This window comes from Scyliorhinus canicula, chromosome 3 (genome assembly GCF_902713615.1).
Source record: "Scyliorhinus canicula chromosome 3, sScyCan1.1, whole genome shotgun sequence".
NCBI classification, from domain to species: Eukaryota; Metazoa; Chordata; class Chondrichthyes; order Carcharhiniformes; family Scyliorhinidae; genus Scyliorhinus; species Scyliorhinus canicula.
Window position 1 is genome coordinate 231,755,471 of NC_052148.1, and position 20,341 is coordinate 231,775,811.

A 20,341-nucleotide genomic window follows, 5' to 3' on the forward strand; every position below is an offset into this window, starting at 1 on the left:
AGGCTCCCCGCCCCATGCAGAAAGTTTGGTGGATTTGCATTAACATTCTCAGCATGTGTTCGGTGGCAGGAGACAGTTGTTTTTGGTGTATTCAAATGACTGGAGCAACAACAAAGAGGAGTTTAGGAAGTCGGGATCTCCCCCCAGTGTGATCTGAGCACAAACGCATTATCCAAAGGTCGGGACTGTTGAATGGGTTCAGCTCGTCCCTACCTGGATTTTGTAATATCCCGACCAGCGGATTTATTTATATGTTTGGTAAGTAGATAAACCCCGAGCGAAGTTCAGAAGATTTAAACTCCTGATGTATAGCCTTTGAAAGCGAGATTTCTTCGTCGCTGGTCTTTTATTTTTGATGAATATTTCTTCTGCCTCTTTTGTAAACCACATTCGCTTTTCTCATCTGAAAGCTTTTTCTCCCTGTATAGTGGGAAGCAGCAGGATGCGAGAGAGGGAGGATTGCGCTGAATTCCGGTCTGCGGTTTATTTTACAAATGAATAATACCGCCCAGGGCCAAAGGCACTGAGGGCTCATTCAATATTAGGGACATTTTTCTTAGTAACATATGGAGTGCTGTGTGTGTGAGAGAGAGAGCGAGAGTGTGTTTGAGGAGCCGAGTGTATCAAGAACCAAAGTAAGAAAATGTGTATTTTCTTGAATCTCATTGCGATACTGTGGAACACGTTAAACAAACTCGAGTGAAATAAATATATGGCTGTATTGGTAACTAATCGTACTTTTTTAAAAAAGTGGTCTCCATTAACTTAATATTGCAATAAGATTCTAGGCTGGAATATGGTTTGTTTCAATATATTGAGTTGATGTTGCAATGTGTTGTTTGGTTTAAATAAAATCGACATCTAAGTGAAATCAGACCAACAATCTTGCAGCGATCATCCCTGGTCGGATGCGCCGTTTCCTCTGATCCGATTAGCGGGACATTTCCCACCAATCTAACTTCAGCGTCAACCCTGTCGCCCTGCCCAGGCCACCAATCCCTTTCATTGACAAAAAGAAAAGGAGGGGGTGGCGCCTCCTTCGTGTCCAATCAGAGGCCGCTGTCCCGGCGCAGCCAATCAGCAACCACCGGATATCTTGTATCCTTTTTACTCCCCCTCGGGGGGACCAATAGGCGGCGGTGGAATGCACATTGCCAGCCAATCAGCAGCTGTGGAATGCGAGGTGTCGCCCAATTGGGGTGAAGAGAAGGTGGTGTGTGTTTGGTGGGGAAGGAGCAGGCGGCAGTGAGAACAAGTCCAGAGCTGGGGGAGGAGAGGGAGGCTCCGAGGGAGCACAGCAACTCGCCACTCTGTGGACATCTAAAAGGGGAAGGAGCCTCTCCTGTTTGCAGAGACACCGGCGCCCCGGACACAGCCTCACAAGCAGGCTCACCAATAACTTACACAGGAGCCTTACACACACAAACACACACACACACAGTTGTCATAACACACAAACACATCCAGCCATACCCATGCACTGGTGATTGCTTCAGATAGGAAATCAGGTTTCCGGACGGGAGACTGCCACAGGGGAAACAGAAAAGGATGGCTCTGTTCAGCAGAGAGTGTCATTAAGGGGGGGAAAAAAAAGCTAAGAGCCCACCTCCTCCTGCACCACCCCAGCCCCTGGCACGCAGCAGTGCAGTGTGGAGGGAGAGGCAGCGCCGCGGAGGAAGTCACCGAACGGGCGGTGTGCAGACTGGAAGTGCTGCCAGCATTACAACCCCACCACCGGCCTCTCCTTGCTCCTTGTGCAACCGGACCCGCTGCAGCCTCACCTTCACTCCTACCGATCCGGCGACGCATCAACGGCGCTCCTGTTAAACACTGGGTGATATAAGGCTTGAGACTGGATCTACCTCCTTGGAAAAGACTTTTGTGTACCGCGCATAATAAAATGGATTTGTACTTGGTGGATATATGGAAATAGGTAAGATTCCTTGACATTGTGTAGCATATAAATAGTTCTGTTTTTAAATCGTGGCTAACGCGTGAATTGGGTATTCATGGCGCAGCTTAATAAAAAGAAAACGAAAGATGTTTGGTTTGAATCCCTAAGTGAAAATGGGAAACTTGCCGGAGATGACAAAATCTTCAGGTTGAATCCTCTTCCACTTGTGAAAATGGCCAATTGAGTTGAATGACCCCGGTATTTGGAAGTGGAAAGTCCGCCCCCGTGTGGTGTTCTCCATCGCCTGGAGTGCCAGCCTGTTGCTGCTCGATTCATTCATAATTTCCCTCCCCTCTCGTTTCCCCCTCTCTCTCTCCCACTTCCCTCGGCTCGGTGAACGGCCAGAGCTGAGAGGTGCTCTGGGAGGGCGCTGCTGGTATTCGGCTGCTGCTGGTCTCTTCTTCCTTTGAGCCTGAGTCGTTTGCATTGAACTCATCGGCGGGAAGCTGCTACCAAGGCAGCAGGAATTGACGAGAAGGAGGAGGAAGGGAGGGAGTGCAGGATCCTTTCCCCCTCGCCCACTGCCTATGCAGAGAATACGGCTCTTTTTGCAGTGAGTTTCGGCACAGCAACTGCTATTTGCAACCAGGTGATTTGTGTTCTGCGGGGTGGGGGAATCAGTCTTGTCGGTGTGTGAGGCAGCCTGAGAGAGGGATTCGGCTACATGCAGCAGTACTACAGCGGTGTGGGGCTGGAGGATCTTTACACTATTCCCAGATGAGTGTGTGAAGGGACGGCAGAGCTGAAATGATTTTTGCATGACTGGTCCGAGCTGTTGAATGAGTGAGGGGAGGGAGGGAGGGGGGCGTCTTCTCCCCACTTTCCAGCTGCCTGGGAAGTCTGTGAGAGAGGGGGGGTTGGGGGACTTGTTGTTTCTCCGAGTGCTCTTGACTGCAACATTGCCCAAGGATCAAGGGCGCCCGTTGTGTGTGTGGGGAGGGGAGTGTTGCCTTCTCAGACATTCTGGCTGTCTGCAATGGGGAGCTGCCTCTGCTCTCTCCCCTCCCCTTACAGTCACTTCCAACGTTGAATCGAGTCTGACGAGGCGATTTGTAATCTTCAAACATGGGTTGACTGAAAGAAAAATATTCTATATGCGACGGTGGCTTTTTGTTGTTGTTGTGCAGGAAAACCCAGGGTAGAGCGGTCTGCAAAAATAAACCCCAGCAAACACAAATCCGGGTTGTTCTGCAACTCTGCAAACACACGCAGCGCAGGCCACAGAGCAAAGTCAAATGCCAAGGTCAGGGACTGGATCTGAATTTGGGGACGGGAGCGAGCTCGGGGGGGTGTTTCTGTCCATTGCAGCGTCTAAGGTGAAAGCTGGAGTTTTGAAGTGGAAGGCAGTGATCCCAGGTCAGGGGGTGGCCGAGGTCAATATGGGGAATTCTCTGGGTGCACGTTGCGTTTCCCAGACCGGCTCCCTGCCTTTCCAAGCACAAGGCAGCGAGTGAGAAAGTTCGAAAAGGCTGGCATTCTCCCGGGCTTTGTTGAATAACAGACACCGTTTGAACAAACGTTGTTAATACAATTAATTGGCAGAGCCATGTTAAAATATTCAGCGCCCAATGGCTCCTTCGGGGTGCAGTTTCCAGCGAGCCATGTATTTTTGAATCAACATGCTGGAGAATTCGCCAGGGTTCAAGTATGTTCTTCTGGTGAGGGTTTGACTTCTATCTAAACTTGGCCGTCATCCATCCCAGTTTCACCTTTAAACTTTTATTAAAAGGTAACTTGCAACCCGCTGGCCACAAAGCAGAACAAATAGACAGTGCCTTTAGAAGGATATCATTTAGAAAGAGCATGGTGCTGTAATTCACTGTTGCATACACAGAACTACTTTTAGAAGAAAACGGCGAGATGATGCTGTGAAATATGTTCAAAGATATGACATTCTTGTAAATGAAAGCTAATACGCTGCATTCTGCGGCGGAAATTTTATTCACTCCTGAAGTATAACTTCCTGTTTTTATCACACTTGTGATAAAACAGGATGGGCTTTGGATATGAGGTGACTGGTGATTCCCAGTGATAAGATATATTCTAATCATTTCATAATAAATTGTGCCTGCAGAAAAATAAACCTGATTTGTCCTTCCACTCTCTGCTTTGATTGAATAATACGACTCCCCCTCCATTAGAATCATAGTGGTTACAGCACAGAAGGAGACACATTGGCCCATCATCTTCATGCTGGCTCCGTAAGAGAGCTACTTCCACCCCCCCCTCCCCCCACCCGTACCCTGTTTTGCTCAAACTCATGCCAAGTTCGCTAAAGTCTCATCAGATGTGGGAATGCCAGCATTTTATTGTTGGAAACATCCAGAAACCTTGACGGACATTCTGTTCAGACACCTGTGAAATACAGCATCACAACTATTTACTTCAGGCCACTGCTATATCACTCACCAATCCTGATACTTTTAAACAGTGTGATAGACTTTGGGTTAAGAACAGAAAGTGCTGGAAAAACGTAGCTGGTCGGGTAGCATCTGTGGTGAGAGAAAGAGTTAACGTTTCAAGTCGAATACAGCTCTTCTTCAGAACACATTCCAGTGTTTTGCTTTTGTGATAGATCCTCATTTGAGGTAAAGTAGGTTAATGCCTGTTTTTCTCCATAATTATTAACTCTTAACAGCATTGCAGGAACATGCACCTTTGAAGTTATAGTTTGTGAGAGTATGCTTTCTGTTAGTCGGGCATTAATTATCAAACCCCCCACATATTCTCCTTGTTTTTGTTGAGAGAAATGTTATGTCCTGTTTTAGAAGCACCAAAACCTCTTGGGGTAACAGTCCTGTTATTTGATGGGCCTCTGAATTCAGTTTTCAAACTTCATTCTGGCCCCCTGGTGCCTGCCCCCCCCCCCCCCCCCTCTCTCCAATACATATGTATTCCCATGCTCCATTTCACACACCTTCCACCGATCTTTGTGCCCTTGCCCATAGCACTGAATGTCTAATTTTGAAAACATTTTGTCCCTTCCCTCAATCAGATATGCTTGAGCTGTAGACTTTTCAGGGAGATGTTTGATCGGCCAAGTGTTGTTTTTGGTGTTGGAGCACAGGCTGGAGTTGCTCACTTCTGGATATATATATTTGCCACTTAAGCTCAATGTTGTCACTCATCACGGGAGGGAGACTCCGAATTCTTATGATAGTGCTTTGCAAGTTTTAAAAACTTATTTTCTCAGCCGATCTCATCAAGTCAGATTGAATGGGAAAACTTGTTATATTTGGCTCCAACTAACTTGCCCCTTAGTGCCTGGAAGGATGTTTATGATCGTCTCTCACCCCTTGCGTTGTGCAAACTGTTCTTACATGTGAAGCAAAATGAAAAACCTTTGCGGTTTTGGTGGGCGAGAATTTTCCAACCTAGTTGTTAAATTATGAATAATTTTCCAGTTGTTTTTCCCTCCCAAATCTATTATATTTGTGCTAGAATTGAAGGACTGAACTATATTTATTAACCATACCGCTATGTTATTCAACCTCATGTGTGGAAATCACTCAGTAAAGTGGTTGCATTTATGTGGCATTTTTAAGGCAAGAATGCCTCCTGCACAAAAATAAGCTTGCACTGTGCAATGTTGTGGAAGCTCTCAAATTAAAACCGCATTATGGATACCACATGGCAGTAGTCTCTTAATTCAGCCCTGTTTGTGCTGACCAGGATCCAGTGTTTCATTGTCAGTATAATCCTTGTGCTATGAGAGCAGAGTACCAGGTGCTTACGGAAATCCAGCAGATCCTGGCAATTCTGTGCAAGGCAATTGTTTTAACCTATTGCTGTCCTCATTGTGGTACAACAACTTACACAGTCTGAAATTTCAGCAGTTTTTATAAAAAATATAACAACCTTTCAGGATGAGGGAGAAATGGGGAAGGAGATTGCCTGGATAATGTGGTGCTGGGGTGTAATCAATAGCTACTTTGTAGGAATAATGGTTCTGCATTAAATATGCAAGTCATTAAGTGTGCTGCAGTTGTGTTATCGACGTTTCTAATAGACAATAGCTTTAGAAGGCTATCATTTAGAAAGAGCACGGTGCTATAATTCACTGTTGCATACACGGAACTACTTTTAGAAGAAAATGGGGAGATGATGCTGTGAAATATGTTCGGTACTTGATGAAGGATGATGACATTGAGCATTATGATTCTTTTCCTCCCGCTAGTGTCATGCATAAGAAACAAGTACATTAACCCTGAAACAACTGACTCCACTTTGTGTGGTTTTTTTTAGTTTTGAACATCAAGAAAAGTCTTGAATTATTTTCTTCCTTTGCCTTTTGTTTAGACTTTTCGGAGTTAGACGGTACTTTTAATTTTCACTGTAAAATGTAGCAGGGAAACAGTTCTTTAGTGGCATCTCATGCCTTATGAGGCTGGTTTAGCTCAGTGAGCTGGACATCTGGTTTGTGATGCATAGCGAGGCCAACAGCCCTGGTTCAATTCCTGTGCCAGCTGAGGTTATTCATGAAGGCCCTGCCTTCTCAACCTTGTCCCCTCTCCTGAGGTGTGGTGTTCCTCAGGTTTAATCACCACCAGCTAGCTCTTCCACCTCAAAGGGGAAAGCAGCTTATGGCCATATTATTATTATATTATAATTAATACTACACTCCTGTATGCTGCACCCGATGCCGGTGTCTATGTAGTTACATTGTGTACCTTGTGTTGCCCAATTATGTATTTTCTTTTTATTTTATTCTTTCCATGTACTATATGATCTGTTTGAGTTGCTTGCAGAAAAATACTTTTCACTGTACCTTGGTATACGTGACAATAAACAAATCCAATCCAATATAACAAATTATTATTATTATTATCTAGGAGTATGGCAACTTTACTTTTTTATGTATCCCTATTACAAGTTGTGAGTTCATTTGTATCCTCAGAAATGACTTTAATGCAGTGGCCCTGTTCTTTTCACAAGGCCTTCCTCCACTTGAAATAAATAAAATAAATGCCCTCTTATTGTGCATTCTTTGCTGGGTAATGGGGGTGTTTTGAGCTACGACTATCTTCATTCCTCTTCTGTGGTGCCCAATAGGATGCATAGTTTGAAGAGACTGCATCGGATAATGACAGTTCTTCTTCTTTCCTCTTTCTCTCTTTGCCGGCTCCCCATCCCCCCACCCCGCCCTTAAGATAAGGTTGTTTTATTGTGGGCATACCTAGCCAAGCTAAGGCAGGTGAGGTCAAGGTCATGGCATCTTTAGAGGGGTACTTGGAAGTATGGCAATCCTTAGGGTGGGAATTGAAATCAGTCAGTTAAGCTTATCGCTTAATCCCCATACCCTTGTTAGATAATTTAAATTCTAAAGAATCCCATCTAGTGGGATGCACACTGCTGCTTATTTTTCTTATTCGGCTTTGACAGCGATTTACTGAGCTGGTTTTAGGATAATCTGTTATTTAAGATGATTCTGTGGTGGAGAAGGGGGTCTTCATTGACTTAATGCTGACACTTTTGGATAGTGTATTCATACTAATGCATATTTTACTCTTCATCTCCTGAAGATACGTGTTTAAAGCTCCGTATCTATTCCATGCGCATTAACAACCCCTCTGGTATCTTGTCCCAATTGCCATTTGTCATTTATGAATCTAGATAATAGGTGCTGACAGTTTATGTGGGATCTGGAGGGGGGGGAGGGGGGGTGGGAGGGGTGGGAGGGGGTGAGAGGGCGGGGGGGGGGGGGGGGGGGGGGGGGGGGTGGGGGGACACAAGGCTGTAAATCACAGCCAAACCTGATAGTCATCAGCAGTAAATACTTTGATTTTGTTTCTTTAATTCCATAGCCCAGAAATGTCAAACCTTTACTGCTATTTCAGCAGAGATCGGTTAACAGCATAGAGCAGGGACTGAACATAAGACCTTCCGGAGGCACCGGTGAAGTGATCTATTGAATGTCTAAATCATTTTTGAAATTGGAAAGGTTGAATTTATAATCAATTTGAAAGCCTTCTCTTCATCACGACAGAATTTCCACTTCGGTTGCTTAATAATACTCCTATATTAAACTGTATTGATCATTATTACGCAGTGATTTTTATTTTTGATAATTTTATAACAATGCAAAACCTGTTGAAACGTGGCCCCACTTCAGCGCTGCAAGTGATTAGCTGTATAGTGTGGGAGTTGATGCTGGTGACCTTTCCTTTCACCGAGCCACTTGTGCAAACTTCCACCTACTGTATGAGCAAAGGTTGGAAGAAAGAAAACACCATAATGGTTCTGGCCTTGGCACGGGTGTCCTTTTATCCACGAGATAGTGTATAATTTAAAACAAATTGCAACTGCTCAGGAAACGATCTTTTGGGAAGCCATCTGTTTTGTTATGGCTATCTGGGGCAAGATTTAAACCTATAGTACTGTACAGCCTGAAGGAAAAATAGGTATAACTCCATGAAACAAATTCAAAGTTTTCATACTCAAAGAACAAAGAAAAGTACAGCACCGGAACAGGCCCTTTGGCCCTCCAAGCCTGCGCCGACCATGTTACCGTCTAAACTAAAATCTTCGACACTTCCGGGGTCCGTATTCCTCTATTCCCATCTTATTCATGTATTTGTCAAGATGCCCCTTAAACGTCGCTATCGTCCCTGCTTCCACCACCTCCTCCGGCAGCATGTTCCAGGCACCCACTACCTTCTGTGTTTTAAAAAAAAACTTACCTCGTACATCTCCTCTAAACCTTGCCCCATGCACCGTAAACCTATGCCCCCTAGTAATTGACCCCTCTACCCTGGGAAAAAGTCTCTGACTATCCACTCTGTCTATGCCCCTCATAATTTTGTAGACCTCTATCAGGTTGCCCCTCAACCTCCTTCGTTCCAGTGAGAACAAACCAAGTTTATTCAACCTCTCCTCAAAGCTAATGCCCTCCATACCAGGCAACATCCTGGTAAATCTCTTCTGCACTCTCTCTAAAGCCTCCACATCCTTCTTGTAGTGTGGCGACCAGAATTGAACACTATACTCCAAGTGTGGCCTAACTAAGGTTCTATGCAGCTGCAACATGACTTGCCAATTTTTATACTCAATGTCCCGGCCAATGAAGGCAAGCATGCCATATGCCTTCTTGACTACCTTCTCCACCTGTGTTGCCCCTTTCAGTGACCTGTGTACCTGTACACCAAGAACTCTTTGACTGTCAGACTGTCAATACTCTTGAGGGTTCTACCATTTACTGTATATTCCCTACCTGTATTAGACCTTTCAAAATGCATTACCTCACATTTGTCATGATTAAACTCCATCTGCCATAGAACATAGAACATAGAACATAGAACAGTACAGCACAGAACAGGCCCTTCGGCCCTTGATGTTGTGCCGAACAATGATCACCCTACTTAAACCCACGTAACCCGTATACCCATAACCCCCCCCATTAACCTTACACTACGGGCAATTTAGCATGGCCAATCCACCTAACCCGCACATCTTTGGACTGTGGGAGGAAACCGGAGCACCCGGAGGAAACCCACGCACACACGGGGAGGACGTGCAGACTCCACACAGACAGTGACCCAGCCTGGAATCGAACCTGGGACCCTGGAGCTGTGAAGCATTGATGCTAACCACCATGCTACCGTGTCTATCCACTCTGTCTATGCCCCTCATAATACGCCGCCCAAGTCTTCAAACGATCTAAATCCTGCTGTATCCTCTTGACAGTCCTCATCACTATCCACAATTCCACCAACCTTTGTGTCGTCCGCAAACTTACTACTCAGACCAGTTACATTTTCTTCCAAATCATTTACATATTATTTATATATACTGCGAACAGCAAAGGTCCCAGCACTGATCCCTGCGGAACTAGTCACAGGCCTCCAATCAGAAAAGCACCCTTCCATTGTTACTCTCTGCCTTCTATGACCTAGCCAGTTCTGTATTCATCTTGCCAGCTCACCTCTGATCCTGTGTGTCTTCACCTTCTGTACCAGTCTGCCATGAGGGACCTTGTCAAAGGCCTTACTGAAGTCCATATAGACAACATCCACTGCCCTACTTGCATCAAACATCTTTGTGACCTCCTCGAAAAACTCTACTGCTCGACTGCTATAATGTAGTTTTAGGATCTGGGATAGGTAATCCTCTGATTGATGTATTGGGAATTCCTGGGTCTCAGCTCTATAATCAAATAGAGATGCAGACAGCAGTCCAAACATAAAAAAACAGGTAAGCCCAGGCGTTCTAGGCTAGAACGGAATATTAAGGTTTATTTTATTCATTTAGGGATGTGGGTGTCGCTGGCTTTGCCAGCATTTATTGTCCATCGCTAGTAGCCCAGAAGGTGTTGAGCTGCCTTCTTGTTCCGCTGCAGCCCCTGAGGTGTAGGTACGCCCACTGTGCTGTTAGGGAAGGAGTTCCAGGATTTTGCCCAGCGACAGTGAAGGAATGGCGACATATTTCCAAGTCAGGATGGTGAGTGACTTGGAGGGAAACCTCCAGGTGGTGGTGTTCCCATGTATCTGCTGCTCTTGTCCTTCTAGATGGTAGTGGTCGTGGGTTTGGAAGGTGCTGCCTAAGGAAACTTAGTGAGTTCCTGCAACGCATTTTGTAGATGGTACACACGGCTGCCACTGTGCATCGATGGTGGAGGGATTTAATGTTTATGGAAGGGGTAGCAGTCAAGTTGGCTGCTTTGTCCTGGATGGTGTTGAGCTTCTTGAATGTTGTTGGAGCTGCACTCATCCAGGCAAGTATTCCATTACACTCTTGACTTGAGCCTTTTAGATAGTGAACAGGCTTTGGGGGGGGGGGGGGGGGGGGGGGGGGTCAGGAGGTGAGTTACTTACAATATGTATTTCTATTGTGCTGCTAAAGACAGGATGGCATCTCCAAGCACTACTTTATAGAGGGAAAAAACAGAGGGTGTTGACCAAGTAAGAAAAATAGGATTGAGGTGAGGGACTGGGGGACATGGCTAAGGAAGAGGTTTTAAAGAGGTCTTTGTAAACAGGGAGGGAAATGACAAGGTGGGAGAGCTGGAAAAAGCATGCAGGAGGACAGGAAAATTAGTGATCATCCATTCCCGGTGCAGATTTCACACAAATATTTTCACCCCACAGCGAAGGCTCTTGTCATGTTTGTCGTGAAATAGGCAACAAGACCGGTAAAACGCACAGCGTATCAATGATGATAAACAATTCTTGGCTTTCCTTCCCATGTCAGCATGGCCAGAAGACTTCATCCTCAGTCACTGGGGCATGGTCTTGGTAGACAAGTGGTATCACAGTGATGTCACTGGACTAGTATCCCCCATTCTTTCCTGATCTGGCCTGTATGTGACTCCGTACCTGCAGCAATGGGATTGGTGACTCTCCTCTAAAATGGCCAAGCAGACCTCGCATTTCAAGAGCAATTAGGGATGGGCAACAAATGCTGGCCTTGCCAGTAATGCCCACGGAAAGATATAAATACTTCCTACTCCTCGTATGTACAATGCCTCTCAGGAACATTGTTCATCTCTGTACCTCATTGCTACAGAAATCTCCAGGTAATAAGCGTCCAATGCCGTTTTAAAGTAAAATAGAAGAACCTCTGCTTATTATTCAGTTGCCACCATGATGGGCAGATAATGAAAATTGTTGTAATCATGCTTTTCCTAACCAGTATGTCGACGTGTTGCCTGAGTCAGCTTTTGATTGATAGCCTTGGTTTTTCGGAGACTCAAGGCCATTTTCACTTTCAACACCTGAGCAGTGATCAGGCAGAGCTGATTGCCACTGCACTGTGGAACCCACCTGATGTTCCACCACATTGAATGAGATGTAAATGGCGGGTGCTACCATGGGTGCTCAATTTCGCTCAAACAGCTTACCACCCAGGCGATGAAGGTGAAAATGGCCTGCTCTATGTGTAACTGTGTCCGTGTATTGCTCTTCTTGCTGCATGCTTATCTGGGAATGCAGGCTGATGTTTGCTGCAGAAATGTTAGGTGGAATTGGCCAACGTGATTTCCTGCTCACTTGACGCAAGATTGGAAGGCCCGATGAGATTTTGGCAATGAGCTGTTTTAATGAGATTTCATGAGATGCAAATGAATGTAAATGATATTCCCATCACCAGGCTGTGGGAGAATGCAAACTGTTTTTACTCGGTCGGGTTTCTGACTTTTTGGCTCCTACTTGACAGTCCCACCCACCACCAAACCCGTTGTGGGTGGGGTGGGAGAATTCCACCCATAGTCTTGAGCACCACAGACTGCAGGTCCCCTTTTGGGTGGGGAAGGGGGGGGGGGGGGGGGGGGGGATCCAAATTGTATTGTATGTTTCCTTTACTGTCAAAAATAAAGTCTGGAGGTGCATGCACACCACATCCATTAAGTGGGTACAGCATGCACCATGAGCTTGATTAATAATAGGAAGTACCAGGGATTTTCTTTTTCTCACATTCTGTTAGATATTGTTTGTCTTTTAACCTGAAAAATGGCAGGCATTTATTTTTTGTGAAAGTTGTGGAAAAAATTATTTTAGTGATTCCTTTCAACACTAAATTTTGCTTCCCCAGCATGTTAGTACTTGCGATCTTCGGTAGCCCCCTCTCCTCCAGCTGACTTTCTACAAAATTCTCACCTTCGTTCGTACATCATTCTACTTCTGCAATCTCCAGCACCTCTGTGTCTCGGGATGTATGTTTTCCTCAGCTGTCCGAATTCTTTATGCCTCCATTTCTGGCAAAGTGTTAAGCCTTTGTGGCCAGCAAAATAAATTCTCTGCCTTTCTATGTCTCTCCCCAACCTTATAGGTTTATAGGTCCTTATAATTCTCCCCCCCCCCCCCCCCCCCCCCCCCCCCCAATTATTTCAGAGCACACCTTTGGCTGTCTGCTCCTGTGCTGGAGGATATCTTGCTCACTACAAACTGCCAAATTAAAAAGAGAAAAACATGTTTTTTTGCCTCATACTTTTATCTGGCTCTGTGCAGATCTGCAAAATTTTACTGGGCTGCATTGACCCAGCCTCCTTCCTTACAGATGGAACAAGCTTAACAAGAAATAGGAAAACCTTCCATTACTGGGTAAAGAGTTTGAATGAGCGTGCAGACTGTTAATCAGTATCTGGCCCAAAGTAGAAATAACTTTTGTTGCCTATAAGGCTGCCTCGTGCATCCAAATGCAACTTTCATTGTGAGAGCTGTGGCTGCAGTCCAGTGGGTTAAGTGCTTTCTGAATCTATTATTTTACCATAGCCTGGGATCCTTGTGATCCCTTAAGTGATCGTTGAATGTAGCAATGTGATTGTAATATATCTTTTTCCTCTCTACTTGTTTTGGCAGAATTTCAGATGCGTGCCAAGCCTACGGTGAATGCCGGAAGTTGTGATCACCACAGATGGAGGCCCGTATTCAGCACGGTGGTGGTGGTTCATTGGTTGTGATCCAGCAACCCTCTCTCGACAGCAGGCAGAGACTTGACTATGAACGGGAGCTGCAGCACACTGCCATTTTATCCCTCGATCAGATTAAAGCAATCAGAACCAGCAATGAGTACACAGAAGGCCCTGCTATTGCGAAGAAGACGACTAGCCTTAGTAGTAGCAGAACTACACAGCGGCATGACAAGCACGAAAGGACTCACGAAGTGATACCGATCAATGTGAATAATAACTATGAGCATCGGTCTACTCACCACACACACGCCGGCCACCACTCCTCCACCAGGATGCCTGTGTTGAGCAGGTCAACCAGCACGGGTAGTGCAGCTAGTTCAGGGAGCAACAGTAGTGCATCATCTGAGCAAGGACTTCTGGGACGTTCACCACCGATACGGCTAACATCCAGCCACCACAGAGCAGACCGGACGATTAGAACACAACCTAAAGCATCTGCCTGTACAACGGAGGTGCCAAAATGCTTGGGGAAGGAGGATTTGGCAAAGCATAGATTTATATGTGAGCAATGTGGGAAATGCAAGTGCAGAGAGTGCACAGCACCAAGGACCCTGCCTTCGTGTTTGGCTTGTAACAAGCAGTGCCTGTGCTCAGCAGAGAGTATGGTGGAATATGGTACATGCATGTGCCTGGTAAAGGGAATCTTCTACCACTGCTCCAATGACGATGAGGACTCCTGTGCGGATAATCCTTGCTCGTGCTCCCATTCGCACTGCTGCTCAAGGTTCTTGTGCATGGGCTTAATGTCCTTGTTTCTGCCCTGTTTACTCTGCTACCTGCCAGCCAAGGGCTGTATCAAACTTTGCCAGGGGTGCTATGATCGTTTAAACCGGCCCGGGTGCCGATGCAAGAACTCAAATACTGTGTATTGCAAACTCAAGAGCTGTCCCACTCCAGGGGAGGACAAACCCTCTTGATCCGGGGCAGCAGAGCTCTTTAACACTTCCTTTATTTTTCAATTTTGAAATCATGCCTGTGTGTTTACCCACTTCAGCCGAGGACTGGATATCATCAAAATACAGCCGCTGTTCTAATCTTAGCCCATTCTGCAATTGGGAGGCGGCTGCTTTCTATCAACATGGAACAGCTTCAGTTCTGCCTGTCAGGCTTAGGGTCATGAATGTTGCTGGTCCCCATAGGTAAAGAGACATCCGCATCACTTCAGAGAAATAGACCATTGCTTTCTCACCTGCAAACAGCCCCCTTAACTAGTTTGTACTGTCCACAGATATTTCATGTTACACAAACTATACTGGTATTCTTTACAAATCATCAAAAAAAATTAGCATTATTGAAACTAATTAACCAGATTCTGAGGGGTGTCTGATTTGTTTAATATATGGATGTTACAATACAATTTCCGACAAGCAAAGGTAATTGGGGGAAACCACTGATGCGATGGTCACAAGGTACTGACCTGCACCAGACTGGCCATCAGATAAGTTTAATCAGGTCCTGTTACTCTTAATAAAATTGCTACCTGACATTTTCTAATCTATGCAAAAATTCTCCTGAAATTATCCAGGGTATATTATTCCCTGTTCACTTGTTTTTAGTGATGAAGCAGATGTGATAATAACGCTTGTGTTCTCTCTTTGCACTCAATGTGCTTTACTGTGAACCTGGGTCCTTATTCTGCCCACCTCTAAAACTACTTTTAACAACAGCGTATCATATTAGTCAACTGTATTAATGAACGAGAAGATTTCTGGTGTTTTGCTATTTGTGGAGAAATTGTTGACATGTCCTGTATGTTGGGTTTATAATTTCACAACACATAGCCAACATTGAAAGTTTTCACCTGAGTTACAACGCAAACATACTTGGCAACCTTTATAAACTTAGAAACAGAATCTCAAAGAATTCCATTTGCTTCATTGTATTATACACAGTGAACCAGATTGATTTCTGAAGTATAATACATGCCACAAGTTCTGAACACATCTCTGTAAGTTAAATGAACAGGAGAAAAGATTGATATTATCTTAAAGGAAAGTAAAAGGACTTGTTTTCGTCATCATTCTAAGATCTGCACTGGCCCAAACACTTGCAAATTGCCATGTTCTGAAGAATGTCCACCATATTCCTCCCCATCTCTCCCCATTTTAAGTCTTGGTTTTATATTCGAACCTAACCCACAGTGGGTGTTTAATGCTGAGATTCAGAATACCCTTTAATTTTGTATTGATTTAATGGTGTGTTTTATACAACGGAGTAACAATATGTTCCGAGAGATGATGACTGGATATCAGAGGCATTCGCAAAATGCTTGAAGATTCTTGATATATATATAAATTACCATTTTATTGTGACATCCATAATTAAATATTGGGTTGCCTTTAAATTGATGGGATTGTACTTTGGTTTATGTCGTTAAATTTGCCCCGTTAACTCTCCATCCTTCTGTCTCACGCCAAATTGTGGTTTCCTTTGTGTATATATTTTATGTAAAAAAAAAGAGTTTTGAGGAATCCTGACTGTTTTTTTAAAAAAAAGTCTCAAAACTTCTTTTGTTGTAAAGAATATTTATTATGTGAAGCTCTATTATTTTATGGTATTTATTTCAAAAAGCTGTCTGAAATTTTACTCATTTCTGAATATAACAAATATTACTTACTGCGAAAAATTAAGGGTGGCACAAATGAAAATGCATATGTTAACTATAAGGCAGAAATATATAAATTAATGAAAATACCATCTTGTGTGTTGCCTGAATCTTTTATTCTTACTTTGGATTCTCATGCAATGTTCTAAAAAGACGACGGGCAGGATTTCCTGGCCCTTCCGCCGGTCGGGTCTTCCAGTCCCGGAGAAGGTGAGCCGCAGATTCCCGCTGGCGAGCTGCCTCCGCTGCCGATAAAGGCACTGCGGGGGCGGGAGGGGGGTTGGAGATGGAAAATACCACCCGATATTTCTAGTTCCTTATTCCTTTCCTCAGGAATACCCTAAAATGCTTGCCATGAATCACTTTGAAATGTAGGCCGGGATTGTCTGATCCCTGTCTGCGGTGGCAATTGTTGTGGGCGGGACAGAATATTTGATGAGCCAGCCAAAGGCTTGTTCTCTATGGGCGGGAATTGCCAGTCTCCAGTGGGTAATGTGGGACCAGAAAATCCCGGATGTTGTCTAACTACTGGAAAGTGAGCTGCAGCAAGTTTCAGGCATTTGCACCACTACCAATTCAATCAATCATTCAACTTAATGTTGAAGAAATTCCCTGCCCCAAAGCTGAAGGATCACTCGGCGGACAAATGCAGAATGTTGGTGCAATACTCAACTGCACATATCAGATAGGATATGGTGTGATCTTTGGGCCTGGACTCTCCACCCATGTTTTTGACAGGCGGGAAAGCCAATGGGGTTGGAGAATTCAAGTCAAATGGCTTGAATGCCGGCAAGATTTCCTATTCACTTTGTCCCCACCAATGGCATAATGGGGTTCCTGCCCAGAAAGGACAGGAACCCCGATAACATACATTAGCGGCCTTCCCCACTGTATTTCCCCCTTGTGGTAGGGTTTACAACTATTCTGGACCAACGGGGACCTGGCAAAGAGAACTTGCCTGGGGTGCACAGGTAGGTACTGCCCCACCCCCCCTCTCCCCAGGGGGCAGTGTCAGGGGCACTGCTGCTGTGATGTGGGCTTCAGGTGGGGAGGCCCAGGAGGCGGGTTCCCAGTGTTCTCTTTGGTGGGAGGGGGCTGAGTGCATGGGGAGGGGGCCTTTTTATTTTTTGAAAGCCTACGTGACATTGTGGGACCCATCTTCAGGGTTTGTTTCTAAACTTGAGTTTCAAAAAAGCCGCCAGTGGAGCCGACGGGCTACAAAACGCTTTTCCCGCCTGAGTTGACATTCAGTTAAAAAAAAATGAGAAAATCCTCTCCCAGGCTATTTTTCTAAACACATGCTGCTGTCTCTGGTGATGGTGAATTTGACCATATTTAGCGCTGCAGAACACTAAACACTAGAAAACATAGATTGTTTTCCAAGTTTTTTGTTGGATCAGGAATTCCATTGAAAAGAATGCAAAGTGGTCTCTCCTGTCAGAATATTGTGGTTGGATTTGGCATGTGTTTATGCTGAATTTTATGGTCGAGCCAAAGATTTGAATAAAGGATTTATTTTATCCTAGGCATTGATAATGACTCATTAGGACAAGGATTGTCATGAGACAGTCTGCCAATCACAATGGTTAGCACTGCCGCCTCACAGCGTCAGGGACCCGGATTCGATTCCGACCTTGGGTGACTGTACAGTTTGCACTGCAACCCCCCCCCCCCCCCCCCCCCCCCCCCCCCCGTGTCTGTGTGGGTTTCCTCTGGGCGCTCTGGTTTCCTCCTCAGTTCGAAGGTGTGCTGTTTGGGTGGATTGGCCATGCTAAATTGCCCTTTAGTGTAGAGGGATGTGCGTGTTAGGTGTGATTTATGGGGTTGCAGGGATGTGGGTGCTCTTTCAGAGGTTCGGTGCAGACTCGATGGGCTGAATGGCCTCCTTCTGTAGGGATTCACACCTGTGCCATTTGTGACTTTTGCACTTATGAAAAAATGTTGGTATAACAAAACTCTGACATGTTTCAGGTCAAATTTACAAGTTTTTCTTTTTGCTTTGGATTTACAAAAGTGCCATTTAAAATGAGAAGTTGACGGTTGCAATCCCCATCCCTTTGCACACCTTTCCCCTCCCATCTGGTCCCTTCTAATGAAGACATCGAGATGAACTAGTGTAAGACTCGATACATTTTCCACATTCAGTTCCACTAATAACCTGAATGACAAATGTGTCCGCAATGCGCTGGCCTGTTTGTGACTTTCATAGAATCATAGAATTTACAGTACAGAAGGAGGCCATTTGGCCCATCGAGTCTGCACTGGCCCTTGGAAAGAGCACCCCACTTAAGACCACACTTCCACACTATCCCATTAACCCCACCCAACCTTTTTGGACACTAAGGTAAATTTAGCATGGCCAATCCACCTAACCTGCGCGTCTTTGGACCGTGGGAGGAAACCAGAGCACCCGAAGGAAACCCACTTAGACACCGGGAGAGGACTCCGCACAGACAGAGAGCCAAGCCGGGAATCGAACCTGGGACCCTGGAGCTGTGAAGCAACTGTGCTAACCACAGTGACTTTGCAAGACACTGAAATAACTACTCTGGACTTCTTACAACCAGCCATTTCAACCAGAAATGAGACTGGTAAATGGGCCACATTCTAATTTCAACTGGTGTTTACTTTGTTCAGTACGCGTGAGTAGGCTTTTTGCTGTCATTTTTGGAACAAGGCATATTACAAAATGAGGTGTGGTGAGTACACCCATTACGTGTAGCCTTGCTGTATAGAAGTAAATGGTTGTTCTCTTGGAGACATTTTAAATGGGTGTTGAATATTAATTTCACTTTTTTTCCCAAATACAAATTTCATTTTTAGTCAATTAGCATGAATGTTTCGCATAATATTAAAGTTAGGCACCACACAGACCAAGGGCAACCATTCCCATGTTAGATGCAAATGCTTTGCATCATAAAGTACATTGAAATGGGAAAAGCTGTTTCTTACTGGCAGAATAGCATGAAGATCTTGCCACAGATTCTGCCAGGCCTGCTCAGGAAATGTACATTGACCTTTTAGAAGGGGCACAGATTCACGAGAATGATACCAAGACGCAAAGCATTAAGTTATGAGAAAAGTTTGTATAAACTTGACTTGTATACCTTTGAGTTCGGAAGGTTGAGGGGCAAGTTAGTTAGAAAGGATTAAAGGGGTGATCATGTGATGTGAGCGTGGGAATGGCTACGGTTTGGTCGGCTCCCGTTCTGCTCCACTTTCAGTCTTCATTTTTATCCTTGTACCTCTTTTGTGTCTTTTTCGGTTTACATGGCTTTTACTATGTACCGTTGGTCAATGTACCAGCACTTTTGAGTAGAGACAATTTGCTTTAATCCTTGTTGCTTCGTGGAGCCTGGTCCTTGTTGGTGTTTATTCCCGCCGTGACCATACCGTGCACACTGATGTATGATGGCTGCCAGTGATGAAGGTGATCCGTCTGGTGCACGATGTTAAAGCCCAATTTCAAGAGTTGCGGGGTGTTTCTATGAAAGTGGTGATGGTGCACAAGAAGGTTCTTGTAGCAGAGAGAGAGCAGAGCACCGTTTCTGCTGGAATCCTGCCTCCACACGGTTGAGTCCCTGTCGCATGTGCTGTCTCCCATCCTGAGGAATTTGGGTGAGGGTGAATGGGAACCGATGAGGAGCCTAGTTGTGCCTCGTGTCCCCAGTGAGGTGCTGGAGCAGTTCCCTGCTAAGATTCAAAACTGCCTGTCAGTAAATGTATTGGGAATCTCAATCTAGAGGCTGGGCAGCTCAACTCAATGGCGCACATTTATTCCTGTCTCTGAGGCCTGGGGTTGGGTTGGTCTTCCTTTTTCCCCTCTCCTATTGGGTTGTGGAATGTTGGTCCTGTTGTTTGTATGTGTACTGCATAGTTCGGGGAGGGGGTGGGGGTAGTTGGCAGGAGAGATGTGTTCCGTACTGGATCGCACTGACTTAGCTTAGGTATTGTGCAGAGGCAGGGCTGTCACGGGGGTCCTTGGAGCCAGTTCTCCCAATCTTTTTTCTTTGTGACAGGGCTGGGCTAGGCCAGGCCTGGCATCATGGTCAGTATCCTGTTGCTCCTTGGACGAGGGTACCTCCCTTGGGGGTGTTGTGGAGGAGTCTGAAGTGGGTATGTCCACATCCAGAGAGGTGAAGAATGGGAGAGGGTCCGAAGGTTGTGTCCAGTAATTATCCTTATCCTTTTCATCTTGGGAGTTGGAAGGGGCCCACTTGGCACTTGGTTAGCTGATTCTCATCTAGTTGTAATATCTTTGGAGGTGGTTTGTAGGTCCAAGGGGTTAGTTCTGACATTTCTTGTTCTGTTGTGTAGCAGTGGGGCGGATAGAGGGCCAGCGATCTTGGGTCCTCTATTCAGCCCCACTGTTCCACAC

The 20,341-nt window shown here is 45.3% G+C and overlaps 1 protein-coding gene across 3 annotated transcripts; it reads left to right on the top strand.

The window, feature by feature from the left end:
• The first annotated feature begins 1,203 nt into the window (after positions 1-1,203).
• On the top strand, positions 1,204-16,055 carry spry1 (sprouty homolog 1, antagonist of FGF signaling (Drosophila)). 3 transcript variants are annotated; one of them, XM_038792394.1, is made up of 2 exons: positions 1,204-1,933; positions 13,246-16,055. In XM_038792394.1, exon 2 carries the CDS (start codon positions 13,301-13,303, stop codon positions 14,273-14,275), a length of 975 nt encoding a protein of 324 aa, XP_038648322.1. In that variant the 5' UTR covers positions 1,204-1,933; positions 13,246-13,300; the 3' UTR covers positions 14,276-16,055. The 3 variants fall into 3 exon arrangements, with proteins under 3 accessions (XP_038648322.1, XP_038648323.1, XP_038648324.1); XM_038792395.1 differs by lacking the exon at positions 1,204-1,933 and adding an exon at positions 2,244-2,543; XM_038792396.1 differs by lacking the exon at positions 1,204-1,933 and adding an exon at positions 2,244-2,507.
• The last annotated feature ends 4,286 nt before the right edge of the window (positions 16,056-20,341 follow it).